This window comes from Misgurnus anguillicaudatus, chromosome 8, assembly GCF_027580225.2.
Source record: "Misgurnus anguillicaudatus chromosome 8, ASM2758022v2, whole genome shotgun sequence".
NCBI classification, from domain to species: Eukaryota; Metazoa; Chordata; class Actinopteri; order Cypriniformes; family Cobitidae; genus Misgurnus; species Misgurnus anguillicaudatus.
The window spans coordinates 14,454,293-14,469,863 of record NC_073344.2 but is presented as its reverse complement, the minus strand read 5'-3'; the positions used below and the strand labels follow the sequence as shown (position 1 = coordinate 14,469,863).

Below are 15,571 nucleotides of genomic sequence, written 5' to 3'. Positions count from 1 at the left end.
TAGCGGTGACATTTGCTGTCAGTGGAAGATGAATTATAATTACTAAAAGATATTGTAAAGACAGATTTACAACTAACCTGGCACTATATTGAACTAAGTTTAAAACCATTTAATAAGTGAGATAATCTATATAGCTGGATGTTATCGCACAAAATAAACCCTTGTCCCCTATGTCCCGTCCCCTAATAATTTAAACAAATGGTGTTTATAATGCACTTTTTAGATATTTCCAACTTCAAAACATGAGGTTAAACAAAAATAAATGTTGTATGTGTATATGTAAAATGTCTTTGAGTGAGAGTTTAACTATCGAGTAGAATAATAACATAATAATTCCTCTATTTCAAACCTACTTTGGGCTCTTCTGCACCACTGTGAACCCCTATAAGTGGCATCCAGTGTATAATGCTGTATTTGAGACGGGTTACAGTGGAAAAATTATTTTTTGAATTTGACTTAAACTAAACATATTTAAGTATACAATGTAGTGCTGTTGGTTGGTAGTTATATTTTTATGAGGTTTGATTACACGGAATGTATGTTAAATTCATGTATTTTATAAAATGTCATAAAACTGGGGCCCCCTGGCACCATCTCGTGCCCTCCACTGGTTTAAAGGGATAGTTCAAATTAAAATATCTTCATTTGTGTTCAGCAGAACAAGGCAATTTATTACATTTACACTGACACATTTGGCAGACGCTTTTATCCAAACAGTGCATTACAATACATTTTTATCTGTATGTGTGTTCCCTGGGGTAAAACCAAGGGGCAACCTTCTGATCTCTGTGATGAAGCCAATATGGAAGTGACTTAAACTGCAATTCATTGACTAGCCGCTAGAGGCTGGCTCCAAAAGGGAGTCAATTCCCATAGACCTCCATGTTAAAATGCCCAATTTTACAATAGAAAATAATACGTTTACAGCCTGGTACAAAAAGTGTTTTTGCTCTATATAGCTAATTTTGCCCTTCATGACAAATGTGAGGGAGGTGAATTTTTTTGTAACTCATCCATTTAAATTATATTAAGCCTTAAACTCCTGCATAATTAAGGGCGTGGCCACTTGAGTGATGGGTTAACTGCCAGTGCTGTCTCTAGAATCGAGCTAGGTGGGCGTGGTTTGAGCAACCAGCCACCTCAGCTTTACCCATGTCCCGCCTCTTTACCCATTTTTGGTTATTTGCAAGTGATTCGCAGTGACGCGCGGCCAAGATGACGACGACAGGCAATGCCTACTTTAAGCTTCAAAAACGATCTTCACAAACCAATGGTTGGCGTCACGAACACTACGTCCATATTTATTTCACAGTCTATGGTTAAAACCCATGATCTTTTGTGCAGCTAGCGCAATGGTCTACCACTGAGCTGTACAGGAGCAGGTTTTTATATAGGTTGAGTAAATATTTAATAAAATTTTCATTTTGAGGCAATCTATACCTTTAAGCTTACTGGTATGATGAATTCATTTATATCTTCACAGTTTTGCATTGTTGCAAAGCAGCTTTACAAAAAAATGCATTTTAGAACAGACATAAGATTAAACTGCAATAAGAAACAAAGTGTAACGAAATAATAGGGTTTATTTGCTAAACAAACCTGTTAGAGCCTCTGTCTAACCATGTTTTTTGTATATAATTTAGATATGGAATTATTGAATGTTGTCCAAATATAAAGTTTCATTTTTTTTATTATTTAGGAGGAAGCTATTACATCTCAAGATTGAATCCCTCACACTTTGAAATGGCTTCCCAGTTTAGGATCACCTTTTTAGTCTATAGGCTGACCTTATGGCTCACAAAGCATACATGAAATCATATATCATGTTATACTTAGCCAAACTGAGGTAACTGTATCACATTAAACATGCTTCGAAATAAATGTTTCACTAATATTATTGTATCATCACTAAACAGCATCCCATTCGGAAATTAACTTTGTGACATCAGAAGTCAGTGAATGTACAAGAATATAGCATAATCTACAAGCATTTAAAGGCACGGTGCACAGATTATTTTACCATTCTTTGTGTTCACAGCCACGGCTAAAAGCATTTAATGACTCAAGCTGTTAACATCGAAAATTTTGTCACCACCTTGGACTTTGTTTCATACCCAAGAGAGGCCTGTGAGCCTCAGCTGTTCTTAGCATAGACAGGCTTGTGGGATAAAGGCATACCAGTTTGATTTCTTTATAATATTTACAACTTTAAAGGCTCTTGCAACTTTATACCAGTAACATTTGCTATGGAGGTTAAATTATTATTAATGGGACATACTGAATAGTCAGATGTGCAACTAGTGGGTGCTACTGTATTTTTTGGACAGAAAAAAATATATTTATAATTATATTTATAACAAATATATATATAATTATTTATATTTGTAGAATTTTTTTCTATTACTTTTTGTGACCGGTTTCATTTTTATTAATTTCTATATACTGTAAATTATACTGTATAAATGCTAAAAGGCTCTTCTCAGTGATGTACCGAAAAATAACAATGAATGCATTACCATCTTCACACTCAAACCCTACAGGGAGAGTTCATTAATCAAAAGATAAAAATAATACACTGATGCTCCTTAACAGGACAAATGTCAATGGAGAAACAGGTTTCATGACCAAAATGAGATGCTATAATGTGTTGGCAGGACACGTAAGCCCCTATATAAGAAACAGGCTTAGACCCCTCCCAGAGCTTACAGCTGCATAGCAAAGGTTAGTGTGTTCGACTTTCTTTGCATTTGCCTTTTACTTTACTTAATATTATGCTCCTGAATAAAATCACTTTTAACTTAAATTTTTGTAGTAAGTACAAACATTTTAAAATGCCTTCTTTTTGATAACAATTCACAGAAGTGGCGCATTAACATCAAGATCAGCTCCGAAGAGTTTGTGCAAGATCAAGGTAAATCTGTGAGCCGTCTTTTAAAAAAAACTTCACTATGTGACCAATTTTTCAATTTTGTTCATAGTTTGCAAGTTTGTTTGTGGTTCCCATCGTCACTGTTCTTCCACATTGTTGAACTGGGTTTTTTCTTTGGGGAGTGCCACCATGGGGGACCCAGAAATGGAGTGTTTCGGCCCAGCGGCCATTTACCTCCGCAAGCCAGAAAAGGAAAGGATTGAGGCCCAGAACACACCGTTTGATGCCAAAACCGCATTCTTTGTGTCTGAGCCCAAAGAAATGTACCTCAAAGGAGTCCTCAAAAGTCGAGAGGGTGGCAAAGCTACGGTGACAACCCTGTGTGGCAAAGTGGGTACAAAGTAGATGTTTAGATACATTTAGCCAATTACATTTTTCAGCATTGCATATTTTAAAACATTTATATGACATTCCAGACCCTCACGGTGAAGGAGGACGAGATTTTTCCTATGAATCCCCCCAAGTATGATAAGATTGAGGACATGGCCATGATGACCCACCTCAATGAGCCTACTGTGTTGTACAACCTCAAAGAGCGTTACGCAGCATGGATGATCTACGTAAGTGAAACAATGCAACTTTTATGAACCCCTTAATTCATCCCATAGCTTTTATATTATTATACCACGGATCTGTTGAATGCTGTATTCTGATTGCTTGAGAAATGTTCCGTGGGTATGCATTAATTTCTGATAACCGCACACCTAACTTGTCAAATGTCTTAAAGATAGGCACCAGAGCACTGTTTGTGGTAACCGTGGTATAAGCGTCGTGCCGCATTGCACCTTGGGTGTGCATTATTTTCTTATAATTCAATGGCCGTCGCCAATTATTCCTTATGTATATTATAGTTTCGACCACCTTCCAAATAAAAGATTTAAGACATCATTTAAACTGTAGCCTCCGCCTTAAAGGGATGGTTCAGCCAAAAATTTAAATTGTGTCATAATTTTCTGACTCGTGTGTTGTTACAAACCTGTATACATTTCTTTATTCTGATGAACACGAAGGGAGATATTTTGAAGACTGTTTGTCACCATGTAGCGCAGCACCAGGGTTGCCAGATCGGCATACTGTAACTACAGCACAATTGCCAATCAAAACTAACCCAATTACCCAAGCCCAAATTCCAAAATTACTTTCTAAAACTTTTTTATTAGGTAATACTGTAAGCAACAATCCTGTAGAGACCGTGTTATCATAGAAACGGAATCAGCCGCACACAGTCTATCCACCCGTGACCCTTTCTAACAAAAATGTGCATCTGTCTTATCATCTAGTGCACTTTTGTGCTTGTTAAAATATAAATTAGCTAGAAAAAAACGCGGCAACAACGTACACGTAGACCGATTCTTGCCAACACTGGGCCTAGCACTCATCTGCCTTTCATCAAAGACTGGAGGGTGAATGTTACGTCACTAATTTATATTCATGATTGATTTTTGTAAAGCCCAATACGCTGTTACACTCTGGGAAAAATTAAATGTAATAATAAACGTTTAACGTATAATAAACGTATAATAAACATATAATAAACGTATAATAAAAATTATTTCAAGGTTTATTGAAGTGGGTTCGAGTAAGTTAATAACATTCCTTTCTTTCAGACCTACTCTGGGCTATTCTGCGTCACTGTGAACCCCTATAAGTGGCTCCCAGTGTATGATTCTGTAGTGGTGACAGCCTACAGGGGCAAAAAAAGAATTGAAGCCCCACCTCACATCTTCTCCATCTCTGACAACGCCTATCAGTTTATGCTCACTGGTATGAAAAATAAACAATTATGATTCAGAGTTTATGGGGTAAATAATATAGTTCAAACTTATCTAAGAGCCACGGTCTAACTGTGATTTTGTATACAGTAATAAATGTCTATTTATTCTTTTGTAGATCGTGAGAATCAGTCTATCCTGATTACGTAAGTATTTATCGCAGTACCGTTATCTTGTCACATAGAGTTTGGTTTATATGAAATTATGCTGAATCATATTTTCAGTGGAGAATCTGGTGCAGGAAAGACTGTTAACACCAAACGTGTCATCCAGTACTTTGCGACAATCGCTGTGTCTGGACAGAAGAAGGCAGAGGCTGTCACTGGGAAAATGCAGGTATGTCCTATTTGTTTCTCACAATGCATTTATTAGACATTTATGGAGAACTTATTCGACTTTCAAATCCGCAATATGATGTGCCCATTAGGGGTCACTGGAGGATCAAATCATTGCAGCCAACCCTTTGCTAGAAGCCTATGGAAATGCCAAGACTGTGAGGAATGACAACTCTTCCCGCTTTGTAAGTCTTGAATTAACAACTGACACGATCCACTATTGTTGATGCTATTATGCTTTTTCGTACATTTATTTGAATAATCGTTTGACCTATTCCAATTCTAGGGTAAATTCATCCGAATTCATTTCGGGTCCACTGGAAAGCTGGCCTCTGCTGATATTGAAACTTGTAAGATTTTACTTCTTTTGAACAGTACAAATGTATAAAATACCAATAATAAATATTATTTTATCATTTTAATAATCATTGTTTTATAGACCTTCTGGAAAAATCTAGGGTAACTTTCCAGCTGTCTGCTGAGAGGAGCTACCACATCTTCTACCAGCTCTGCACTGGCCATAAACCAGAACTGCTTGGTATGAAACCTTACATTATTGTGCAATTTGAATTAATTGCATTAAGTTACATTTTGAATCATTATTTCATTAATGTTGCTCTTGTAGAGGCTCTTCTGATCACCACTAACCCATATGACTATCCAATGATCAGTCAGGGTGAGATTACAGTCAAGAGCATCAATGATGTGGAAGAGTTTGTTGCAACTGATGTAAGTAGACACCAATTGATTCAGAAATCAAATCATTATATTTCTATCAGTCATTTTGCCAATGCTTTCGTATTGAGACAAACCACTAAATTTATATTCTTTGTGACAAGAGCCATCTGATTGTTTTTCGACTTCTAGACAGCCATTGATATATTGGGCTTCACTGCTGAGGAGAAAATGGGCATCTACAAGCTGACAGGAGCTGTGATGCATCATGGGAACATGAAGTTCAAGCAGAAGCAGAGAGAGGAACAGGCCGAGCCTGATGGAACTGAGGGTGGGACTTTATTTTAAGCTTACATAGCTGAGGTTCAGTGAGGAACATAGACAAGTCAATTATTTTAAATCTTTTTTCAGTGGCTGATAAAATCGCTTACCTCCTGGGACTAAACTCGGCTGACATGTTAAAAGCTTTGTGTTATCCCAGAGTGAAGGTTGGGAATGAATATGTGACCAAAGGTCAAACCGTTCCTCAGGTATAATTATTTAGTGTATATTGTACTGTATTTGCAAGTGTAATGGTTGGTTGTTGTCTTTAATTATTATTTTTTATGAATCAGGTGTATAATGCAGCCATGGCTCTGTGTAAGTCAATCTATGAGAAAATGTTCTTGTGGATGGTTGTTCGAATCAACGAGATGTTGGACACCAAACAGCCAAGACAGTTTTTCATCGGAGTGCTGGACATTGCTGGGTTTGAAATCTTTGATGTAAGTTAACAAAAAAAATCATATGATTCTGTTTTGAAGCTTTGAAGGTTTGGTTAAATGTTTATGTTTACTACAGTACAACAGCCTGGAGCAGCTATGCATTAATTTCACCAATGAGAAACTGCAACAGTTTTTCAACCACCACATGTTTGTACTGGAACAAGAGGAGTACAAGAAAGAAGGCATTGAGTGGGAATTCATTGACTTTGGTATGGATTTGGCTGCTTGCATTGAGCTTATTGAGAAGGTAATAAACCATCAGGACATAAAGTGAATCATAGCTTGAGTCATTGCTTTATCTCAATGTATTGTGCTCTTTCCTGCAGCCAATGGGCATCTTTTCCATCCTTGAGGAGGAGTGTATGTTCCCCAAGGCATCAGACCTGACTTTTAAGAACAAGTTGTATGATCAGCATCTTGGAAAAACTGTATCTTTCCAGAAACCCAAGCCTGCCAAAGGCAAGGCTGAGGCCCATTTCTCTTTGGTCCATTATGCTGGTACTGTAGACTACAACATCACAGGCTGGCTGGATAAGAACAAGGACCCTCTCAATGACTCTGTTGTTCAGTTGTACCAGAAGTCTTCAGTCAAACTGTTGGCTCACCTGTATGCTACCCACGCCTCTTCGGAAGGTTAGCAAAACATATGCAGAAATATCTCTTTTGGCATTGTTTGCCACAAGTTGCTCATATTATATTGCTTATCCAACAGCTGAGGCTGGTGGCAAAAAAGGTGGAAAAAAGAAGGGCGGCTCCTTCCAGACCGTGTCCGCTTTGTTCCGGGTAATACCATGGTTTTGACTCTTAAATATTCCATGTGAAACAAAAGTGTGCTGGTTAATTTCTTTTCTGTTTCCTAAACCAACAGGAGAACTTGGGCAAACTGATGACCAATCTGAGAAGCACTCATCCTCATTTTGTCCGTTGCCTGATTCCAAACGAGTCAAAGACTCCAGGTCAGTAATAAACTTATTAGTAAAAATGATCAGAGCTCCTTCCAATGAAATAACATCAAAACCCTGACAAATGCTGAACTTAATTTTAGGTCTTATGGAAAACTTTCTGGTCATTCACCAGTTGCGCTGTAATGGTGTACTGGAGGGAATCAGGATCTGTAGGAAAGGTTTCCCAAGCAGAATACTCTATGCTGACTTTAAGCAGAGGTATATCGATGTATATGCCATATGCAAATGTAAAACATCAGATGAATACGTATTTAATTAAATATTTCTGTTTCAGATACAAAGTATTGAATGCTAGTGTCATTCCTGAAGGTCAGTTCATTGACAATAAGAAGGCTTCTGAGAAGCTTCTTGGCTCCATTGATATAGACCATACACAATACAAGTTTGGACACACCAAGGTTAGAAAGATGACAAAATCCTTACTGCTTTGACTTTGATGTCAGTTTGTCATTAAAAATATCAAAACAACATTTCAGGTATTTTTCAAAGCTGGGCTTCTGGGTCTTCTTGAAGAGATGCGAGATGAGAAACTTGTTATCCTCGTGACCATGACTCAAGCAATGTGCAGGGGCTACCTTATGAGGAAAGAGTTTACCAAAATGATGGAAAGAAGGTATTTTAGCCATCACGAACATTATTTCTAATAAAAATATTATAATATCACTGATTTTGGTTTAATATGGCTTGACTTCGTAAATCATACTTGTTCCCATCATCTCTAATGACAGAGAATCCATCTATGTCATCCAATACAACATCCGCTCATTCATGAATGTGAAACACTGGCCATGGATGAAGCTGTACTTCAGGATCAAGCCTCTTCTGAAGAGCGCAGAGACTGAAAAGGAAATGGCAGCCATGAAAGAGAACTTTGAAAAAATGAAGGAGGATCTAGCAAAGGCACTCGCCAAGAAGAAGGAGCTGGAGGAGAAGATGGTTTCTCTGCTACAGGAGAAAAATGACCTTCAGCTACAAGTGGCAGCTGTGAGTTTTTCCAACTTTAATCATTAGAAATAATAATAAATGATCATAAATTAGACCTTGTTATATATGCCTTGATTATCCAATGATGATGCTCTTGACCTTGATTATATCATAGGAAAACGAGAATCTTTCTGATGCTGAGGAGAGATGTGAAGGCCTGATCAAAAGCAAGATCCAGCTTGAGGCCAAACTTAAAGAGGCCACAGAAAGATTAGAGGATGAAGAGGAAATCAACGCCGAGTTGACAGCAAAGAAAAGAAAACTAGAGGATGAGTGCTCTGAACTGAAGAAAGACATTGATGATTTAGAGTTGACCTTGGCCAAAGTGGAAAAGGAGAAGCACGCCACAGAGAACAAGGTAAATATAAGGTTAATATGGCCTTGATCTCAAACCAAAGACATTTGCAGACATTTAAATGTGCGTGTTTTCTAGGTTAAAAACCTTACTGAGGAAATGGCATCTCAAGATGAGATTCTTGTCAAGCTGACTAAGGAGAAGAAAGCCCTCCAAGAGGCACATCAGCAGACTCTTGATGATCTCCAGGCAGAGGAAGACAAAGTCAATACTCTGACTAAAGCCAAATCTAAACTTGAACAACAAGTGGATGATGTAAGTTAGTTTGTTTACTGAAAAATATATGTACGACTACTACTAGTCTACATAGTGGTTCATATTTAACAAGAACCATTAAAGAAAAATGTTGATTCACAATTTTATAAATCTGTGGAACAGCTGGAAGGTTCTCTGGAACAGGAGAAGAAACTCCGTATGGACCTTGAACGAGCCAAAAGAAAACTTGAGGGAGATCTGAAACTTTCCCAGGAAAACACAATGGACCTGGAGAATGACAAACAACAGATAGAAGAAAAGCTCAAAAAGAAAGAGACTAATGATGTTAACCTGTAGTACAGATCATCTCCTGTTCACCTTCATAATTAAACCGTTTTGATTATTTTTTTAAAAACAGGAAAGATTTTGAAACAAGTCAACTTCTCAGCAAGATTGAGGATGAGCAGTCTGTTGGTGCACAGCTTCAGAAGAAGATCAAAGAACTTCAGGTCACTCAAAGTGTGATTGATCACCATTTTTGGTCTTTGTAATTGTAAAAGTGTGATTGATCACCATTTTTGTAATTATTTATAACTCACTCTCATGCATGCGATCACAGGCTCGTATTGAGGAGCTGGAGGAAGAAATCGAGGCAGAACGTGCTGCTCGAGCTAAGGTCGAGAAGCAGAGGGCCGATCTTGCCAGGGAACTTGAGGAGATCAGCGAGAGGCTCGAAGAAGCTGGCGGTGCCACCTCTGCCCAAATTGAGATGAACAAAAAACGAGAGGCTGAGTTTCAAAAGCTAAGACGCGATCTTGAAGAGTCCACCTTGCAGCACGAAGCAACGGCTGCAGCGCTTCGCAAGAAGCAGGCGGACAGTGTGGCGGAGCTGGGCGAGCAGATCGACAACCTCCAGCGAGTGAAACAAAAGCTGGAGAAAGAGAAAAGTGAGTTTAAGATGGAGATCGATGACCTGTCCAGCAATATGGAGGCTGTTGCCAAATCAAAGACGAATCTTGAAAAGGTGTGTCGTTCGCTGGAGGATCAGCTGAGTGAGCTGAAGACAAAGAATGACGAACATGTACGGCAGGTGAATGATCTGAGTGTCCAGAAGGCAAGACTTCAGACCGAAAATGGTTAGTATGATAAAATAGTTGGCATGCACAAAGTGACGATGCCTATATACTGCTATAAGGCCTGCAGTGATTGACTGACATCCATAAAAACATTTTAGGTGAAATCGGACGTCAACTAGAAGAAAAAGAGAGTTTAGTTTCTCAGCTTACTCGAAGCAAACAAGCCTTCACTCAGCAGATTGAAGAGCTAAAGAGGCAAAATGAGGAAGAAGTCAAGGTAAATAAAATTTTCTCTCTGAATGAACTAATAAACTAATAAATTAAATTTTTCTTGAGTATTTCCTAATATTATGGTTATTTTATACAGGCTAAAAATGCTTTGGCCCATGCTCTCCAATCGTCCCGCCATGACTGCGATCTGCTCAGAGAGCAGTTTGAAGAGGAACAGGAAGCCAAAGCTGAGCTCCAGCGTGGCATGTCTAAGGCCAACAGTGAGGTAGCTCAGTGGAGGACCAAATACGAGACTGATGCCATTCAGCGTACAGAGGAGCTCGAGGAAGCAAAGTAAATGATATCACCTATTAAATGTTCTCACAGCAGGAAATAAATTAGTTGACTAACCTTTAGTGGTTGCTTTTAGGAAAAAGCTTGCTCAACGTTTACAGGATGCTGAGGAGTCCATCGAAGCTGTGAATGCCAAATGCGCCTCTTTGGAAAAGACCAAACAGAGACTCCAAGGCGAAGTTGAAGATTTCATGATTGACGTAGAGAGAGCTAATGCACTGGCAGCCAACCTTGACAAGAAACAAAGAAACTTTGATAAGGTGAAAGGTTTTATTCCCAGCAAACACACAATGAAGTGTCTTGAAGCGTAAATGTAAAAGCAAACTATTTTTGTACCATATTTCAATTCCACCATGGTGAGGTTTTGCTTAATGGCAAGTACCATGGAAGGGAAAATGTATAAGCAGCAGGTTCAAGTTCAAATTCAAGTACATTTACTTTAACATTTAATTTGATGGTGTTAAGGTCTTGGCAGAATGGAAGCAGAAATATGAGGAAAGCCAGGCAGAGCTGGAAGGGGCCCAGAAAGATGCTCGTTCACTTAGCACAGAACTTTTCAAAATGAAAAATTCTTACGAGGAGTCTTTGGATCACCTTGAGACCCTGAAGAGGGAGAACAAAAACTTGCAACGTATGTATTAAAGTTAACTATCAGTGATCTGTTTTTTTTTGCCTTCTCCAACTATTTTTGAAGGACAGGTTCGTAAACATATTTAAAAGACTACTGTGTTTGCTCTTTCGTGTGCAGAGGAGATCTCAGATTTGACCGAGCAGCTTGGTGAGACCGGAAAGACTATTCATGAGCTGGAGAAAGGAAAGAAATCAGCAGAAAGTGAAAAGTCAGAAATCCAAACTGCCCTTGAAGAAGCTGAGGTAAGGTCACCTTTAATTCTTAACTATACACTATATTATATCCCTTTTACAAGTGAACATTACAAACCACCTATTTTTAACCACCTTTTTAGGCGACTCTAGAACATGAAGAATCCAAGATCCTTCGTGTTCAGCTTGAGCTGAATCAAGTGAAGGGGGAGGTAGATCGGAAATTGGCCGAGAAAGATGAGGAGATTGAACAGATCAAGAGGAACAGCCAGAGAGTGATTGAATCCATGCAGAGCACTCTGGACGCTGAGGTCAGAAGCAGAAACGATGCTCTAAGAGTCAAGAAGAAGATGGAAGGAGACCTCAATGAGATGGAGATTCAGCTGAGCCATGCAAACCGTCAGGCCGCTGAAGCTCAGAAGCAGCTCAGGAACGTCCAGGGCCAACTCAAGGTTTGTTCTTATATGTGTAGCATTGTATCTTCACCTGATCAATCAAAATATCTTAATGGCTCTCTGTTACTTCAGGATGCTCAGCTACATCTTGATGAGGCACTACGGGGACAGGAAGACATGAGAGAACAGGCAGCCATGGTGGAACGCAGGAACAACCTGATGCTGGCTGAGATCGAAGAGCTGAGAGCTGCTCTCGAACAGACAGAGAGAGGTCGTAAAGTGGCCGAGCAGGAACTTGTGGATGCCAGCGAGCGAGTGACTCTCTTACATTCTCAAGTATAAAGGAGGAATTACTTTTAAACTTGTAAATATATTTGTTTATTTAATCTAATTTTAAACATTCAATATTAATTCTCAGAATACTAGCCTTATTAACACCAAGAAGAAGTTGGAGGCAGATCTTGTTCAGGTTCAAGGTGAGGTGGAGGACATGGTCCAAGAAGCTCGGAATGCCGAAGACAAAGCAAAGAAGGCAATTACTGATGTAAGTAAGACACTTAAAGGTTCCGTTCTATCTGGGATTTTGAAGCTTTGATTGTGTTTATAACATGTGTTCATGTTTCACGTGTAAAAAAACGGGGTATTTTTCACACAATTTACTTATCTGTATAGCGCTGTTTTCACTGTCCTCAAAACAGGCTGATGTCTTCCTTGTTATGTGAAGTCCCTCCCTCAGAAATACGTATCGAGTTCTGATTGTGTAGTTTGTTTAGTGTGCTGTGATTCGATAGCAGCTTAGCTTAGCAGAGCCGTTTGAGCCAAAGCTGGTGACTGACATATTCCTGTGGGCGGGGTTTAGTCAACGAACTGTTTTACTGACGTCATTAAAGCAGGAAATAGAGGGCTGTAGTCCAAACCGGCCGTTCGTTGTAGGCTTTTAAAGAGGAATTCTATTGAAGAAAATATAGCGTCTGGCAGTGAACTTTGAGCTTTATCATTTTACAGGTATTATTTATGCTATTATAGCAACATTACACACTAACTAGGGTTTAAAAAATGGTATCTGGAAGAATGTGACCTTTAAATAACTGAATTTAGTATCCATTTGTTGATCACTGATTTCTATAGCAACGTTATTGGCAGGGTACACTGTTAGACATTTCTGTAATTTTTACAGTTATTTACTGTATATCACCCAATATAATACTGTAAACAATTTATACAGTAAATAACTGTAATTCGCTTTGCATTATGGGAATTTTCTCATTATTTAAATATAGTACAAATTAATGTATAAAAAATGAAAAGAATAGTAGTATAATATACAGTAGTATACTGTAAACCTGGGTTTTTTACGTATTACACTGTATTACATATTTACAGTAGCATTTAGATACTGTAAAATTTACAGTTTAGTACTGTAAATCTGATTTACAGTAGCCTACTGGCAACAGTGCTTTCAACATCCTTGAAAATGTCTAACAGTGTATGTACAATTAAAGTTGGATATATTTGGATGTTGTTTAGTTTTAAAATCAAACAACCAAAACTATTAAAAATATATATATATATTTCAGGCTGCCATGATGGCAGAAGAATTGAAGAAAGAGCAGGACACAAGTGCTCATCTTGAGAGGATGAAGAAGAACCTGGAGGTTACGGTCAAAGACCTGCAGCACCGACTGGATGAGGCTGAAAATCTGGCCATGAAGGGTGGAAAGAAGCAGATCCAGAAATTAGAAGCTAGAGTATGTGTCTATAAATATTAGTCTTTTTTAGAGTTTACCTCAAGTCAGATGTTTCAATTCACAATGTCTCTTGTGTTTTAGGTTCGTGAGCTGGAGGGGGAAGTTGAAGCGGAACAAAGACGCAGTGCTGATGCGGTGAAAGGAGTTCGCAAATATGAAAGAAGAGTGAAGGAACTCGCATATCAGGTACCAAATCAAACAAGAATACATGGTAAAATTAAAAAGATTTGTTGTAATATTTATTTTTCTGGCACAGACTGAAGAAGATAAGAAGAACATTGTCAGACTGCAAGACCTTGTCGACAAACTTCAGCTGAAAGTCAAGGCCTACAAGAGGCAAAGTGAAGAAGCTGTGAGTTTCACTGTCATAACCAGTGAACTACATTTTTGTACTGATATAATAGTATAGTATTAATAGCATTAATTGCATACGTTGAGCATGTGTAAGCAGGTTTAATTTAATTGACAGGAGGAACAGGCCAATACTCACCTCTCCAGGTACAGGAAAGTGCAGCATGAGCTGGAGGAGGCTCAGGAGAGGGCTGACATTGCCGAGTCCCAGGTCAACAAGCTGAGAGCTAAAAGCCGTGAATTTGGGAAGGTACTTATCCTGCTTGTCGGTTAATTACTTGTGCATAAGCACTGAATACCAAATTCGAAATATTTTACAAAAATATGAAATCATATTGTGATGTTCATTTAAATTTGTATTCGCTTACAGGGAAAAGATGCTCAGGAGTAAACACTTTGAGGGAGCGGATGATGTACAGTAGACACAAGGACTTATATAATATGAGATCCTTATAATTATTCTCCATTGATTTGTTCACAAACTAATAAAAAACAATGTGATATAACGTGTCTTTGTGTATCTATCATTTTAAAAAAACATCCTGTAATGTGCATTAATTGGTTATTAAATGTGAGACCATGTAGACATCCAAACGCCATGCATGCATTTTAACTAAAGACAAAGGAAAACAGGAAAATGGTTTTCATTACAAATACCATTATGGCTGATCAGCATTAACTATTAAAACAATTACAAAATGTCCTTATTTAGAGTGTTCTGGACCTTATTCCAGTATAATTTAATGGTGTTCTAGGTAAAACCCTACCAGGAGGAATGCACAGACAGCCACTATGATTTCCTTTAAAGGGGTCATAGCGTGAAAATCTGACTTTTTTCATGTTTAAAGGACAAGTTCGGTATTTTACACTTAAAGCCCTGTTTTCAGATTGTTTATGATGAAATAGAACGGTTTTGACTAAATTTGGACATATGATGCTGTCCCGAGAATTTTTGGGTGTTTGTTCTATCACCTCCCACCTCTACAATGGCTGCATAGGTGCACTGGAACAATCCTTCCTAAAATGCATTAAACTTTCATTTACAAAGACGTGAAGCTCACCGAGTGGTCAGGGGTGTTCACTGATATGCTCATACAAAAATCGCTGCAAAATGACGCATTCCAACAGGTTTTATCTTAGTTTTTGTCCAACTCCATTGACTTGTATTAGATGTGCTGTGAGGTACGGTATTACTCCGCGCGGGGAACCTTGTTTGTATTCTTGCAATTGGCAAAGGTGGATTATCGGCACCAACTGGGCTGGAGTGTCTATTATTCAAGCTCTCAACAGAAGAATGTACGGGTGTGAGGCGTTTAGAAAAATAGGTCCACAAGTTTACAACAAATGGTAAAACACCTGTTAAAAAGCATCTTTTGCAGCGATTTTTGTGTGAGCATATCAGTGAACACCCCTGACCACTCGGTGAGTTTCACGTCTTTGTAAAAGAAAATTTAATGCATTTTAGGAAGGATTGTTCCTGTGCACCTATGCAGCCATTGTAGAGGTATTGGGTTCTACAACAGACACCGAAAATTCTCGGGCCAGCATCATATGTCCAAATTTCAGTCAAAACCGTTCTATTTCTTCATAAACAATCTGAAAACAGGGCTTTAAGTGTAAAATACCGAACTTGTCCTTTAA

The 15,571-nt window shown here is 38.4% G+C and overlaps 2 protein-coding genes across 2 annotated transcripts in view; one reads left to right on the top strand and one right to left on the bottom strand.

Moving 5' to 3' along the window:
- Nucleotides 1–15,571, bottom strand: part of LOC129450542 (fibroleukin) — a 53,523-nt gene that overhangs the window by 37,262 nt on the left and 690 nt on the right. The window lies entirely within an intron of this gene.
- LOC129450521 (myosin heavy chain, fast skeletal muscle-like) lies at nucleotides 2,705–14,666 on the top strand. Its single transcript, XM_073870364.1, has 39 exons — nucleotides 2,705–2,911; nucleotides 3,050–3,259; nucleotides 3,346–3,489; nucleotides 4,537–4,693; nucleotides 4,820–4,847; nucleotides 4,926–5,037; nucleotides 5,129–5,221; nucleotides 5,323–5,386; nucleotides 5,476–5,574; nucleotides 5,662–5,765; nucleotides 5,904–6,042; nucleotides 6,123–6,241; nucleotides 6,326–6,475; nucleotides 6,552–6,722; nucleotides 6,802–7,108; nucleotides 7,188–7,258; nucleotides 7,344–7,431; nucleotides 7,521–7,638; nucleotides 7,715–7,838; nucleotides 7,917–8,053; nucleotides 8,169–8,424; nucleotides 8,540–8,782; nucleotides 8,858–9,034; nucleotides 9,158–9,327; nucleotides 9,393–9,483; nucleotides 9,594–10,110; nucleotides 10,209–10,327; nucleotides 10,418–10,614; nucleotides 10,691–10,874; nucleotides 11,080–11,245; nucleotides 11,363–11,487; nucleotides 11,580–11,888; nucleotides 11,964–12,167; nucleotides 12,250–12,375; nucleotides 13,409–13,579; nucleotides 13,661–13,765; nucleotides 13,836–13,931; nucleotides 14,049–14,180; nucleotides 14,301–14,666. The coding sequence occupies exons 2-39, from the start codon at nucleotides 3,059–3,061 to the stop codon at nucleotides 14,319–14,321; spliced, it is 5,835 nt and encodes a 1,944-aa protein (XP_073726465.1). The 5' UTR covers nucleotides 2,705–2,911; nucleotides 3,050–3,058; the 3' UTR covers nucleotides 14,322–14,666.

Excerpts from the sequence above, each read along its gene's own strand:
- LOC129450521 (XM_073870364.1), top strand. The coding sequence starts at position 3,059 with ATGGGGGACCCAGAAATGGAGTGTTTCGGCCCAGCGGCCATTTACCTC. Across the intron at positions 10,615-10,690 it reads GAGGAGCTCGAGGAAGCAAA|GAAAAAGCTTGCTCAACGTT; the intron begins GTAAATGATATC and ends GGTTGCTTTTAG. Across the intron at positions 10,875-11,079 it reads AACAAAGAAACTTTGATAAG|GTCTTGGCAGAATGGAAGCA; the intron begins GTGAAAGGTTTT and ends GATGGTGTTAAG.